General features: G+C 42.6%; 1 protein-coding gene across 1 annotated transcript; it reads left to right on the top strand.

The window, feature by feature from the left end:
• The first annotated feature begins 265 nt into the window (after positions 1–265).
• APOL5 (apolipoprotein L5) lies at positions 266–15,687 on the top strand. The gene is given in 4 exon segments (XM_063115630.1): positions 266–562; positions 14,748–15,300; positions 15,303–15,488; positions 15,491–15,687. Coding segments are annotated over 4 exon segments (1,233 nt in total).
• The last annotated feature ends 398 nt before the right edge of the window (positions 15,688–16,085 follow it).

The following is a 16,085-nucleotide window of genomic DNA, read 5'->3' as shown; positions in this document are numbered from 1 at the left end:
TTCTCTGGGCAAGCTTCATTCCCAGGCAAGACCCACATACATAGTGGAAAAGATGACCCCCTGAGATCTAGATTTACATTGTCTTTTAAGCTAGCAACCCCAGAGAAAAGGGATTGCACCCTTTTCTCCTGCAGAAGTCCTGGGGATGATGGGTCTGATTCGGGTCAAACACCTCTGCCTGCAGCAGCCAATAAGGAAGAGGTTCTCAAATTAATGTCTGAGAGCCTATGTGTCTCACTAGTTTTTTCACGTGGGGAAGTCCAAAATGGGGAAGTCCAAATGGCTTGTAAACCACAGTAACCTGGTCAGGCATAGGCCAGCACGAGTCCTGCACCTGCCCTGTGGCAGAGCAGGGGAGGCCATTCGATCGACATTCTCACCAAGGGTGGAGCCACAGAGCCAGAAAGAAAATTGTGTTGGGCAGAGTATGAAAGTTGTCCACCATGCCCTTGTTCCTAACATCACAGATGTGAAAGGCGAAAGATTTATACGATCTGAAGAGAAACCAGAGTGTCTAACATCACAGATGTGGCAGGCCATGGCTGATGGATATAAGGGGAGTGTGAGTGTGGGGTCGGGTAGGAGATGAGTCAGTGAGAGAGCCAGACTGGGGGGCAGGGGCTCTGTAGAATACATCCTGTTTATGTATATGATGCTTGGACCCCCAACCCAACTTCAATAACCTCACCTGCAAAAACAAGCTGTGCCACCCAAAATAGAGGCCCAACAGCCAATTCACGGACCCAAGATTGTGCCATCCTGAGGGAGAATGCCCAGGACGTGAGAGCACCCCACTTGGGGTAAGGGACATGAGACTGTGGGAATGCATGAGTGGCTCAAGCTATCTTTCCCTCCTTTGTCCACAAAATGCAAGAAACAGACCTCTTCCTTTTTCAGTTCCTGTGCTATGAGGGTGAATTCCAGCAGGCCTGAAATTAAACTGAGCTATTGTGCTGAAGTTCCTGCTTGGCAATGACCTTGGTCAAGGGAGGAAACCTACTGATGAGTACTTTCGCTCTATAACCATGGGTCTGAGGAGGATTTTGGGGGTGGTTTGTAGCTACTTGTCAGCACTGTTTATTGATAACAGTGAGATTGATGATTTGCTTTCGGTGAAACCCACAGAGGGCTCTGCTGCAGAGGCTGGTTATGTAACCAGAATTTGCCTGTGTAACCAGGGAAACATAAAAATCCCCAGCCAAGACCCTATTTTGGGCTCCTTGGTTCTGAGTTGTGCATTCTGCAATGGCCACACAGAAGAGAGGACAAGGGGAGCCCTCACCTGGCCCCACCAGACCTCCTGCTGTGAGACGACGTCAGCTGGGGTGCACACCTTTGCTTCAATGTTGTTGCTGTAGAGTACCCCTTTTCCTGTAGTAAACTGTAGATTTGTAAACACCATCGTTGGGAGCTCTGTGTGTCTTCTTTAGCAGACCCCACTTAACTGCCAGGATTAATGCAGTTCTTGATGTTAAAATGGCTCAATTCTGTCTAACTGGGCTGGAGAAGCCATAGATGTATTAGCCTTTAATTTTTCAAGCTAATGCAGATGCCATTCTGCTTATAGAGGATTCATATTCCTGGGAATTGTAGCCCCAAATCTTAGAGATCTAAAAGATCAAGTTCAGGTTTTCCATCAGATTTGAGAAGTGCAGTCAATTGATCTATTGAGCTGGTTAAACCTCGGCCCTTGGGTACCATGATATCAGGGTATTTTTAAACTCTTGGGATTATCCACCCAGCTACTCAAAGTTTGCTCTGAGACTGGCAGCACGGACATCACCTGGGAGTTTGGTTGGCATCTCTGGGGAACTCTGTCCATGTTAAGATTTGAGCAGTGCTGGTCTATCACAAAGTCTCGGGATCACATTTGTGCTTTACAAATATCACGCCAATTAAAAAGGGGCAAGGGGTGGAGCTGTCCATGGTCATGGTTGTGTTCCAAGGTAAATATACTCCTTCCTCTGATCTGCTCATTACCAAAGTATTTTCCTGATGAGAAGAACAAAATGTTTATTCAACTCCCCCAAGTGGCTGTTGATTTACCGAGCTCTTTGTCAGCCGCCTAGGCAGCCCAGTGGGCAGTGGTCAGCAGTGCTCAAAGCCACCTCAGCTCATCTGCCTGAAATTCTAACATTCGAGAAACATTGTGGGGACCTGGTGTAGAAGAAAAAGTGGACCAACGTCACAGGCAGCCAGCCTGCGCCCACAGGCTTCATGTGCAGAGGGCAACTCAAGTAAGTAGGAACAGTGCTTTCCTTGGCTACAAAGTGTGAGTGTTGCAAACACACACCTTACAGTGCTGTTGTGAGCAATATGTGAGAAAATGGATGCAAAGTCTTTCTTTTACTCAACAACATGGCAGTCACAAAATTAGTTTGTCCCGTGACTATGACGGGTGGTGGAATTAGAAGTGAATTAGTTCTCTTCCTTTGCTTATCTGAAGGCTCTGCGTTTCTTATGATAAGCATATAAAAAGTACGTGTATGTAAGGTTTTGAACAAAAAGCTAAAAGATATAACCTTTGTAAGTTTCTAGATAGACTCTTTATTTTTATTAGCATATTCATTATCACAAATCATACTTATTCTTTCTGCCCCTTATCCAATCTCCCCCTAGCCTCTTCCTCCCCAATCTAACAACCACAGAGTTGTTCTCTCCTCCAGGTAGATAAACTTTCTCTGTTGATTTGTTGCCTTGATGATCTGTCTACTGCTGAGAGAGGGGTGCTCAGGTCCCCCACTATTATCGTAGAGCAGACGCTTCTTCTATTACTCTGGAGTGTGCTTTGTGGAGAGAGACATCCTCTTCTCCCTTTTAGTCTCCACTGCTAGTGTCAATGCAGTCGAGTGCCTGGTGGGCCACCTGCACGGTGGCTGTGGCTACTGCTGTGGCGACCAGCTGCTTTTGCGGCAGCCGTGATGGGCTACCCGCGTGGAAATGGTGTTTTTGGTGTGCTCCTTACCTGGTTGCAGGCGGTTCTGGTGTCCTCCGGCTCCTGCCTCAGGACCCTGGGAGAGCCCCATGGCAGCAACAGTGTGCCTCAGTTTCTAGATAAATTCTAAAAAGTAAATCTAAGATATGTTGTGAATCAAATGTCTTTAATGCTCCAAGGAACTGATGGCATGCGAAAAAATTATCCTAAGATATAAAAAATACAAAATTTTCACACACATACATACACATTCCCGGTTCCTGTGAGGGCCTCAGTTCTTACAGCTCTTGTGAGTGCCTCCCTGTCGTTCCTGTGCTGAATGTTGTTGTGGAAAGTCTGAAGCCAAAATGCTTGGTCACTCAAGGGAGTCCCCGTTATATTTGGAGTCTAGTAACTTTACTAGACGTGTCCTGGTGCCACCATTTTTCCTGGGACACGGTGAGCTCTTTTAACTCTAGAAAGATTTCTTGAATTTTATCTTTAAATATTTGTTCTGTTCACATTTTTCAGCTTTCTTCTTTGGGGATTCCAATTAGCAAAATTCCAAAGTATTGCATATGTTTTTGCTAAACCTTTTTAGCACTTTATTCTCACTTTGTTTTGCTCACTTTTCTCATCTTTGTCTTCTTTTATCATTTTTTGAAACATGGTTGATTGCACGTATCTGTGGGCACAGCATTGGAGATTGGTACCTGTGTGCAGGACGTTCCCATCCCTGTCTTTTGTATCTCTCATTTTTTAAAAAAAGTATCTGTTTTCTCTTGTATGAATTCCAATAAGCATTTGTTTTTGCGATGACTTTATTTTTCTCTCTTTTTTTTCTCCTAAGTTCCCAAAACTTCCATTTAATTTTCTCCTGTTGTCTTGCCATGTCTTCTCGGAGCCCTCGTATCTCTGTTTCATATTCCTTCATGGTAGAGGGAATTTTTTCACTAACTTTTTAAAAATTAGTTCCAAAATAATTTTTAGGGGGCATGGGGGAGGAGACAGCTGGCCAGTGCAGGGACCAAGCCCTGGGCCGTGGTGTTCTCAGCACCAGGCTCTAACCAGCTGAGCTAACCGGCCAGCCCTCCTTTGTTGATAATTTCCATCATCTTTTTGGCATCATTTTTCTTGTGAGTGTTCTTTATCTGACATTTATTTTTGTTGCTGTTATTCTCTTCCTTTCTATATATATTTTTAATCATGGTAAAATAACATAACCTAAAATTTACCATTTTAACTATTTTAAGTGTACAGCTCAGAGGCAGCAGGTACATTCACACTGTCGGGCAACCATCGCCATCGTCCATCTCCAGAACTTTTTCATCTTCCCAAACTGAACCTCTGTACTCATTAAATAATAACTCCCCATGCCCCCCGCCCCTCAGCCCCTGATAACCACCGTTCTACTTTCTACCTCGATGAATGTGACTACTCTAGGTACCTCATATAAGTGGGGTCATACAATATGTGACATTTTATGACTGGCTTCTCACACTTAGCGTAATGTCTTCGATGTTCATCTATGTTGCAGTAGGTGTCGGGATTTCTTTCCTTCTTAAGGATGAATAATATTTCATTCAGTATATGTATCACATTTTGTACATCCATTAAGCTGTCAATGAACATTTGGGTTGTTTCCACATTTTAGTTATTGTGAACAATGCTGCTATGATGTATACAAACATCTCTTTGAGGTCCTGCTTTCAGTTCTTTTGTGTTTATACTCAGATGTGGAATTACTGGATCAGACGGTAATTTTATTTTTAGTTTTTTGAGGAACCACCCTATTGTTTTGCACAGCAGCTTTACCATTTTGCATTCCTGCCAGCAGTGCACTGGGTTCCAGTTTCTCCACGATCTCACCAAAACTTGTTATTTTCTGGGTTTTTTGTTTTGGACAAACTGCTTCCTATAAATATGACGTTTCTCACTATGTTTCTTCATTTAGTTCAATCCTCACTGCTTCTTGGTACCAATCCAGATTCACTGCCAACCTGTACACCTTATTCTTCCTATTTTATACTGGGGATTTTATTTTTGCCCTTTGGGGATGCCCCTCACCTTGAGGAGGGGCATTTTTTTCTGAAATCTACAGTTATCAAAAATCCCCTCCCCTTTCCAAAGCCCTGCTCATTCCCATTGCTTTTAATCTATTTTTCTTAGTTTCTAATAGATGGTGTTTGTATCATTTCCTTGTTGCTTTTGGGTAATTTCCAAGAGAAAAGAAACTGGTAACTTTATTCACTGATGTTCAAACCAGAAGTCCTTGCAAAATATTTCTGAGAGTCGTCCTATCGTAACGGAGATAGGAAAGAGGCTTGACATCAGAAGAAATAGGTGTTTGGGCTCCTCCCTGAGCTTCTCCTACCTCTTTGGCAGCTTCCTCTGAGGGTCTTTAAAGGAGTCCTTTCATTTCTCAACCCCCAGTATAACGGTGGCATTCCCCAGGACTCCATCCTGAGCATTCTTCCCTCTAATTCCGTCTTTTACTAATCCTTAGGTCTGAGTCATGAGGCCTCAGCTCTGTATGGAGCATCGGCCACTGCCTCTCTGAATGACTGTGAGTCTGTTTTCTTCTCTGCAAGGGTGAAGCCGCATCTCCTCTGGCCCTGTGCCCACTGTCACCTGTAGAGAGAGAAGCACCAAGAGGTCCTCAAGGCAACATAACTATAGAACCAGCTGGAGGCCACCCAGGTAACCGTCCCCTGTTCTCAGTACATTCTTTTGACCACAGTGTATTGTTTCAACCTATAACGGGAGCCCTGGAGATTAGGAAGTGACGTGGGGCCCTGCATGTGGGTGATCCCAGTTCCTAAAGTGAAGGTGAGGCACTGAAGTCCCACTCCTGCCCTATTTCCCATGAGATCCTGTTCACACTCCTCCTACAGCTAGAGGCTTCTATCCTGAGCCCTTAGCTAAAGCAACCACATTTTATGAACCCTGAATCAGGATACATATTGAAATCAGAATACAACAGCCGTGCTACCCCCCTCTGGTCCCTGCAACTCTCAACTGGTCTGGTTTTGTGGTCTGTCTGGGTGTCGCTATCTGGTTGTATGGTCAGGAACCCCAGAAGTGCCTGCATTTGTCCTTGGTCCAGCCATACCTCCTCACTGAGTGGCCCCTGAGGGAGATATTAGCACAAGAGGCAACAGCAAACAACGGCAACGGGGAAGAACACTGCATCTATTCTCCTGGCATGGCGTGAACCTCCAGGGCAGAGCTCTCTGGTAAAATCAACTTAATTACGTGCTTTAGGTGTAAGAGAGCCTCTCCCTCCCTCTAAACCCAAACCCAAAACTCAGGATCACTCTACCCTCCAGCTTAAGAGTGCCCAACTGAGAAGAGATTTATGTACTCATTTATGACTAAGTGACATTTATGACATTTTACTCATTTATGACTCTCTTCTCCAGTTGCAAGTGCCCAACTGAGAAGAGATGGTGCTGTGGACTGAATTGTGTCCCCAAACTCCATGTATTAGAAACGTAACCCCCACTGTGACAGTGTTAAGAGGGTGGGAAATCTTACTATGGTCATTGAAAGGTGGGGCCTTGAAGAGGTGATTAGATTGTGGGGACCATGCCTTAGTGAATGGATTAATACGTTGATGGTTTAATGGTGGTCATGGGCGTGGTTCTGAGGGCTTTAAAAGGAGAGCACACGAAGAGCTCTCTCTCCCTCTCTGCTTCTGCCATTTTGCTACGTGATACCCTGTGTCACTCTAGAGTTACCACTAAGAAAAGGCCCTCACAAGATGTGTTCCCTGGACTTTGGACTTCCCAGCCTCCAAAACTGTAGGCAATAAACATTGTTTCTTTACAAATTATCCACTTCCACGTATTTCGTATTTCATTATAAGCAACAGAGACAGACTAATACAGATGGGAGAGCAAGATAAACGAGCTCAGGCCAACTTATTATCACTGTGTGGGAGGAGGAGGCAGAAGAGAGGAGAGAGGGCTCCACACATGTGTGTGGCCTTTGAACAGGGGGACCACAGCCTCGACTTAATGTGGCCCCCTTGGTATCATCAAATCTAAACCAATCAGAGGAGTATAAAGGAACTTCAAAAAGCTCATGGAAAGATTTGTATTATCTTTTAACTCTATATTTCCACCAACTTTTTGAAGTAGCCTCGTATAATGCCCCCTTTGGGAAAAGTGGGGCAAAGCAAAGGGAGAAGGGTGGCTGCCGCTTCTCCCCAGACCATGTGACATTCTGAGCTTTCTCAATAGAAGACACACTTTATAACTGTCAGAAATGTGATGGAATATGAAATATGATTTATTAAACAGTGATGTAGAGATGAAACATGTCACTAGGAATCTCTCCCTACCTCAGCTGAAACCTTCTCACTATACCTGTCTCTGTAGAATTTGGAAATAAAGCAAAGAAATAAAAAGCAGAATGCCTAAAATAACATGACAAATCAAAATTGGACAGTTATGACAATAAATTATTACTAATATAAATACAAATAGCATTAGTAAGTAAACAGTATCAAATTGGGTAAAAATCAAATTTGAATAACTCTCTACCTACAAGAGATATTCTGAAATAAATACGACATGAAAAGCCAAAATAACAGGTTGGAAAAACTTATCACATGTAAACAAAAAAATAAGAGGACAATATTAATATTTAACAATATTAACTTAGACTTTTGCTTGTCTTACTATGTGCTTAGCAGCATTCCCTGCACTAAATGTATTACTATACCAGTTGGAGGTTTTATATTTGATAAAAGAATGAATAATAAAGATGACTTTTATTAAATTGGTTTTTATTATAAAAGTAAAATACGATTATAGTAACAAATTCCAATAAGATAGATGAGTTAAAAGTGTGACAAAAAAAAGTAACTCAGAGCAAGCAATCTGAGGAAAGTAAGGTCTGCTAAATTTATCAGGCCCAGAGAGAGACGGACATGGAGATTCAGTTAGGTCTCCCTCACCCATGTTTGGGATAATTGCTAAAAGGCATGTTTTAGCAACAGTTGCCAGACCAGCTGTCACCTCCAACGGTTATAAATTATACAGATGTTATAAATTGTACAACGGTAACACTAACCCTTTCCTTGTTGCAATGTTTCTGGAATTTATGACACAAAGGGCAATGCCTAGCTAATCAGTAGCTTATGCTATTTTAGTGAACCCATGTAAGCTCTTGGAAAACAACTTTGGAACTGCTCCCTTAAGTTCTTCCTTTCTCCCTTTAAAAATCTGTAACTGTTGCTAGATGGAGCCTATATTCAGGGCAACTTGAATTTGTGGTTCCTGGGCTGCAGTCCTCAACCTTGGCCCAGATAAACTCTTTGCTTTATGTATTTTTGCCTCGATTTTTTCCCCAGCATCGGCAAGTGCAAGTGTGAGTCACCCTTCCCTAAGCTAAACCTGCTCACCATTTGGTATATCTCTTTCCAAGTCCTATGTCACATATAAAAACATTTTTAAAACTGAGAACATATTCTTCAACTTTTTTCTTTTACTTAATATATCCTGGACCTGTTTCCAGGTCAGTTCCATATAGACTTGCTTCATTCTTTTACACGTGTGTAAGCCTTTTTGCTTTGGTGTATTTTGATATAAACAATCCTCCAGCATGGATATTTCAAATTGTTTCCATTCCTTTTTATCACTTCAAATAACTGGATGAACATCCTTACACACGTTTCTCTTTGTATCTGCCATTGTTTTTGTGTAGGATGAATTTTTGGAGGTGGGATGTTAAGTTTCAAGCATGTGTAATTTTTATGTTGAGACCAAACCATCCTTCCAAACGTTATATCATTTTATGCTCCAATCAAATGTCTGCAAGCGTTTATTCTCCTGTCTCTTTATCGCCAAGACAGGATGCTTTTATTCTTTTTATTTTTGCCAAACTGATCAATAAAATGATATCTGACTGTGGTCTAAATTTGCATTTGGGGGCTACTAATAATGTTAAACAACTTGTTCTATATATTTTTGGGCCATTGTACTTCTTATTCTGTGAAACACCTGTTCAAAGAACATAAGAAATACCTGTTTACAGAAAATGAGAACCAAGAACAGTTTGAAAGAAGAAGGACATTGCTATGGCAAAGTCTCTTCAAAAAAGAATAGGCATCGGGCCGGCCCGTGGCTCACTCGGGAGAGTGTGGTGCTGATAACACCAAGGCCGTGGGTTCGGATTCCATATAGGGAGAGCGTGGTGCTGACAACACCAAGTCAAGGGTTAAGATCCCCTTACTGGTCATCTTTAAAAAAAAAAAAAAAAGAATAGGCATGGGGTAGTAGTGAGAACGGCACATGAGGAAGAGAAATGGAGTCACATTTATTAATCACATTAAAAACTCAAATTAAAAAAAAAAAAAAGCAGCCCACAAAGATATGGCAAACATAAGGAAATTTGCAAATTCCCAGTTTCAGGATGTTACCTGGTAAGTTCTTTTACACTTTCAGAAAACAATTTTCATGTCATATAAATTGTCCTAGAAATAAAAAACCATAATGTTATTGTGTTCTATGAAGTAAATATAACACTAATAATAAACCTTGATCACAAAGAAAGAAAACTATAGCTCAATGTCACTTATGACCTTAAGATGAACATATTGAATAAAATACTAGAGAATATAAATTTATAACATACTGATGCAAAAATCTGCAGTGGCCAAGTTGAGGTTTTCACAGAATATAAGGATAATTCAATATATGCAAATTTATGCACATAATATACTATATTTATGGCATGAATAAAAAAGGAAAATATGGTCATCTCGTTACAGTCTGAAAATTCAGCACTTAATCCTAATAAAAAAATTTAAGTATAGGAATAAAACATACCGCCTTTTTGTGATGAAGAGTGACTTTTGTAAACCAATTGCCAAGAGTAAAATACTAGAGTCAATTTTATAATATAAAATAATTTAAGAATTCAAGCTAACCCAATAAGACATGGAATCAAAATAAGAAAAATAAGTATTGAAAAAAAATCAGAAAATAAATAGCATTACTTTTTCATGAATTATTCATTTAATAATTTTTATGTTAGCAAAAACTTAGTAAAGCACAGGAATAGTATTAAAAATGAATAATATTTCTATAGGGTAACAAAACAAGTTAGAAAACATTACACTAAAAGATACTACTCATAATAGCATCAAGACAATTTAAAGTACCAAAGAAATAAATGTTAGCAAGAAATGTAAAGAAGCAACGAATCTATTTGAAAGAAGATGGAAAACTTGAGTCCCTTGGAAGCCATACCCTGTTGCTGGATAGAAATATAGCAGTCTTGGCTTTGATTAGGATATATCCTGAGACCTTCTCAATTGCCCATATTTGCAAATACTACAATGGCAAATAACTTCCTTTGTAAAGTTTACCCAAAAATGTAAGCAGCTCCCCAGCCCCTGCATGAAGCAAAGTGGGGTGCAGGGAACACCAACCTCTGGCTGCACCACTGGTTAAAGTGGAGGCAGCAAACAGGACAAGGTGATGACATTATAGAGAAGGTGCATACAGGTAACAAAAACCCCAATGTGCCACAATAAGGGAGAGTTTCCATAAACATGATGGTACGTCTCCTTTTAAAGAAATGGCAGAGAGTCATCAAAAATAATAGTTACAACTGTACAGCAATATGGAAAATACTTGTATAATTAAAAAATAGGACACATAATTATAAGCATGTTATTAAAGCCATGTGAAAAAGACTATGCATTTGAAAAATAACTGGAGGCAAAAAATAAAATTGATAGCTGTGGTAGAACTGGGGGTGGCTTTTGTCAAATTGTATTGAAAACACATTTAAAGTGATTTTTAAGCAATAAAAGAAGCTGCGGCATGAAAAAGAGTGTTTAAATAAACATACCTGCAATATTGCCTGCCTGGTTAGAAGGAACTACCAACCAGCCAAGAGCGCCTCATCTCCAGGAGGGCTTAACAGAGACTGGACTGCGCCCCCGCAGGACTGGAGATGGTAGGGAGCTGGACAGAATGATCATTCACCTGCTTTTAAGTCAACAATATTATAAATAATGTGGTCCTGATCATCTCTGTGCCTATCATTGGGTTATTGAATAATTATCAGAAGACTTTTGTGACTTGCTATATAATGTCAAAATTTCAAAAGTGCTTTATCAATCTACTTTGCCTAAGAGAACATCGGTTTTTTTGCATCCTAGGCAGCGCTGGGTACCATGGTACATGGTAACAAACCCGTACCATGGTTTGTTAGATTAAAGTCATCAGGCAAAAATTATTGTTTTGAGACATTAAGATTTTTGATGTATTCTAACCTTGGCTATTTTATTCCCAAATATTATAATTAGATAACCCACTTTACTGGAGCATTGTTGAGCATTTTTGGACCAAGATGACTACAGAAGAAATTCGCTGGCTACTCTGTCATCCTCAGGCTTGGGAGAAGATTGTGGAGAAAATTGGTTTAGAAAGGTAATCCTAGGAAAGAGTGGGCTGGGGGAAGTCGCTGGAATGTGAGTCCATGAGGGAAGGGATTCGGGCTGTTATGCTCACAACCATAACCCCAGCATCTAGAACAGTGTCCGGCATGGACCTGGCACTCAGTAAGTATTTAAACGAAGGAATAAAATCTGATTGTTAATGTCTAAATTTTGTGGCTGTACTTCTGGGAAGCAAACTTCCTAGCGTGAAACATACCAATGTGTTCTGACAATGTTGGCTGAATAGTTGCTCATGCTGTCTCAGTTACCTCCATGTGCAACTGGAGAGGTGCAGAAGGAAGGAAAGGGATTTACACATCGTGAAAACGTCTTAGCAAATTAAAACCCCTTGGTAAGCACATTAGTGGGTGCCCAGACACGTGGCCTATTGGGGGATGGACTCCTAGAAGCAGAATTTGCTTCTTTTTGCACAACCCAGGAATACTCTTCCTTGGCCTTTCTCTACCCTTTCCAGAGCCATGAGAATGTCTAGGCCTTGAATTGAGTGTTCAGACTCTCCCATGGAGCTTGGCTGCAGCAGTACACTCATATTCAAGTCTGCTGCCCAGCAGAGACTGTGCTCACTCCTGCCGGAGCATCCATACGGTTCTGTAACATGAGCTGCAGGGCAGTCGAGCTTCTCAATTATAAACTCTCCATAGGTCATGCAAGCAAGCGTTGCACAGGCCACTCTACCTGGCCACGTCCTTGGCCCAGCCTCCGTCCACTGCCCTCTCTCCCACTTGCACTCTCTGGATTCCTCCCCACAGCTCCCAAAAAGTCACTTGCTTTTGCTGCTGGCTGATGAATCCCACCTAGACTAAAGTTAATTGGGTCACTTCCAATGTGTCAGCACAATGGTCATCTCTCCTTCTTTGGTAAAAAAAGAGAGATGTTTTTCCCTTTCTTAGGGAATATTACCTTCAACCAGTGGTTGAGGCAGACCAGAGGCTTCTGGGAAGCCGGAGTCCTAGGTTCTTACCCTAACTCCATCGCTAACTGGATTGTATTCAGGAAAAGCCACTTTCTCCTTGGGGCCACTTTGCTCCTCTGTAAAAGAAGGGGTTGGACTCACTGATGGCAAACATGTGGCAAATTACCACTTACCTTCTGAGCTGGGCCTAGAGAGCATCACAAGTCATCACAGTGTTCTTTCTCAAGAGCCCGCACACAGCATCGCAGTTCTCCCGGCCTTCAGGTGCCCCTGCCAGCAGGAGCAAAGGAGCTCACGCCTCATTGCCATCTGTGCGCCAGAGGATCCTGATGGGCCTTGCAGCTCTAACATCTTATAGGTTTAAGATTTAAGTGGGAAAGTGGACTGAAATCCTAGGTGTATGGAGATGTCCCGAAGAAAACACTGATTTAGCCTTTTTTAAAAGAGTGACTTGGGGCCGACCCCGTGGCTCACTCGGGAGAGTGCAGCGCTGGGAGCGCAGCAGCGCTCCCGCCGCGGGTTCGGATCCTATATAGGGATGGCCGGTTCGCTCACTGGCTGAGCGCGGTCACAAAAAAGGACAAAAAATAATAATAAAATAAAATAAAATAAGAGTGACTTGAAGGTGGGGAAGGCTTTCAAAAAACCCCTCCTGTTTCCCTGGGGAGGGGTCAGCTGGGCTGGTCCACCTGAGGCTGCTAATGACCTTGTCCAGGGAACAGAGGACTCTAAGGCCATTGTCAACAGTTCCTTTGAGGTCTTGCAGTTGTATGGTCCAAGTATAATTTGCCCTATGAAAGTTTTAGAATCAAAACAGAGCTACACATGTTAAAAACCCTGACAAATACAGCCAGGAAAGGCCACGAAGGGAGGATTCTCACACAGAAGTGCCTGATAACAAGAACTATCACAAAGGACTCTGCAAAAGACACAACCCTGCACAAAGACCATCCCAACGTTACCCAAAAAGTACTTCTTCAAGGACATCAGCCCAGCAACTGCCTGTCCAACCTCAGACTGGTGTCACCCTTGTTATTGACCCTTACATCCAAGGGATAATTATCCCAAAATGATTATATAATCCTCCATCACTTTTCCTGTAAAAACCTTTGTTTTCCTCTACCTCCCTGAATATGTGCATAGTTTACTATGGCACATGTATTCCCATTGCAATGCCCTGTCCCCAAATAAATATCCTTTTCTTTTAGAGAGCCTCTGTCTGTTACTTAGGCTGACAGCCACAGCCCTGCCGTCTTTCCCACAGACCCACTCTCAATGTCCCTAAAACCCAAGACCAATCTACTGTAGATGCTCAGCCAGGAGACAGATAGGAACAAACCTAAGGGCCACACAAGTCAGTCTTTGTTACATTAGGAAGTGGTTCGCAGCATCCTGCACAGTCCAGCCATATCCACTTTGGAAGCCCCAAATCCTATAAGACAAATTTATTTAGAACAGTGTTTCTCAAGCAAAGACCCTGCAGAACTCTGGTGTTCCAGGAGCTGTACCAAATTGATTCAACAGGAAAACTGAGTAATGGTAATCTCTCTCCCTCTCTCTCTCTCTTTTTTTTTTTTTTTGTCAAAATAATAGGGAAAATTTGAGTAAATGGAGAAAATGTTCTGTCATACAGTTTTTTTTCCTTTCCATCACTTTTTCTTGAGACTTATGTGCTTCTCCTACTTGCCTGTTAAATAAAGAGGTCTCACTCTTTCAAGCATGACCACCCTTTTGTTAAGAATCTACTTTCAGTTTTCAAAACACACACCACTGTCAAACCGAGTAACAATGAGCCCTTTCCTATGGAAGGGGTTATATTTGGTTGTCTTTGGAGATCCCCCCACCTTTTGCTTTGGAAATGTAGGTTATTTTATGAACTTTCAAAAAATAATTATAATACATGACACAAAACTTAAAAGAAACAAAAGGGGAAACAGTAAAAAGTCAATCTCCCACAAACCTTGCTGCCTAATACTTAGGTCCCCTTCCTAGAAACAACCACGATTTCTAGGTAAACCCCTTTTTAACATAAAAAAAAAAAATCAAGGCATCTTCTCCGTACACTCTTAGTACTCTCATTTTCCTTAATAGAATTGCTCACAACTTGTTGCATATGTATAAATTATAAATGCATGCATATATGTATACATTTATTAAGAAAAGACTTGGTGACAAAAGTCAGTAATGCTTTTAAGTACATTTTATTTATCACATCAGCGTCAACATATGTTTAGAAGTGAGCTGTCAGTGGATAAACAGAACAGTAAGCCAGTCTAGGCACACACGGGTTGCTCAAACCATGCTCCTGCTACAAACACACAACTACCCAGGGCTCCAGGCCACAGAGTGGACCCTCTGTCTGTCTGTGTCTGCTCCCTACTTTGTACCTTGATTCCTAGGGCCCTGCCTGCTGAATGCATGTGAGAACTCAGATCCCCTAGACATTTTTAGCCCCACTGGTGAACCTGTCCCAGAGTTGGGAAACTAATCATTTGACACGGACTGTCCACAGGGGTAAGGCCAATGTGCTGTACCATGTCCTGTGTGCAGAGCTGATGCTGCGTGAGAAAGAATCCTTGCCAGAGAGAAGTCTGTCAGAGGAGGAAAGAATGTTTCTCTCATATTTTCCCTCGCAGAAGTTTAAGCTGGAAAAGGATATCAGAGAACTTTACAACATTGCAGACCAAGTTGACACAACCCACAAGATGCTCACTAAGGCCAGTGTGGTGGCCAGCTCTTCAGGGGCTGTTTCTGGAGTCATGAGCATCCTGGGCTTAGCCCTAGCACCTGTGACAGCAGGAGGGAGTCTCATGCTCTCAACAGCTGGGATGGGGTTGGGGGCAGCGGTTGCCATCACCAACGTCTTAATGAATGTCTTAGAACATAGAAACAGCTTGGCAGCAAGAGACCAAGCCTGCACTGTGGCACCTATGACTACGACATTGGAGTACGAGGCTTTTGGAGGAATAAAGCTGTCTGAAGTTGAGGCTGTTGGCCTGTTAACAAGTGTATAGAAGTCATCAAGAGCCTCAAGGCCTTTCGTGCCTACCAGGTGGCCAAAGCCAACTCTGGCTTCATGGCTAAGGTCAAGGATTTTGTGGCCACAAGCCGTGTCCCTTTCTGGAAGGCTGGAGGGGTGCAGACAGCCTTTGAGGGCACAGCTCTGGCCATGACCAAGGGTGCCGGGTGGTGGGTGCTATGGGGGCGGGCCTTTATCTTATGAAAGATGTGAACAGCATCCTGCAGAACTGGAAGCACCTGGAGCAGGGGGTGAGGGCAGAGGAGGCCAAGAAAGTGAGGACACTTGCTAAGGAGCTGGAGCAGGAGCTGAGCCACCCAGTGGCTACCAGTGCCTGCAGTAGCTACCAGTGCCTGCAGTAGCTGCAGAGCCAGCCCTGGCCCCAGGGGTCCTGGGGCTCCCAGGGTTCCCAGGGTTCCAGGCAGGGCCATTCAAGGAGCCTATGTGGGTGAGCCAGAAGGCAGGAAGGGCGTGAATAACACATATACGGTCTTGGTTTTCATAAAGCATAACATAGCGGGGCAGGGGCACTAAACAAATAGACAAATACATAACGATAACTGTCCTTTCTTCAGAAAGAGGACTTGTCCCATACCCCTGACTTTAATTAGGTCCCTCCTGTTCTTTTCAGTATCCCGTTCTTTTCTCTCAAAGCACTGACCACACATTTTTTAAATCTCCTATTTGTGTGTTTATGCTATGCCCACCATCTGCCTCTCCTGTGGCCTGTCGGTTCCAGCGGACAGGGATGTGTCCGTCT

Source organism: Cynocephalus volans, chromosome 12 (assembly GCF_027409185.1).
Source record: "Cynocephalus volans isolate mCynVol1 chromosome 12, mCynVol1.pri, whole genome shotgun sequence".
NCBI lineage: Eukaryota > Metazoa > Chordata > Mammalia > Dermoptera > Cynocephalidae > Cynocephalus > Cynocephalus volans.
This window is presented reverse-complemented; position numbering and strand designations above follow the sequence as displayed.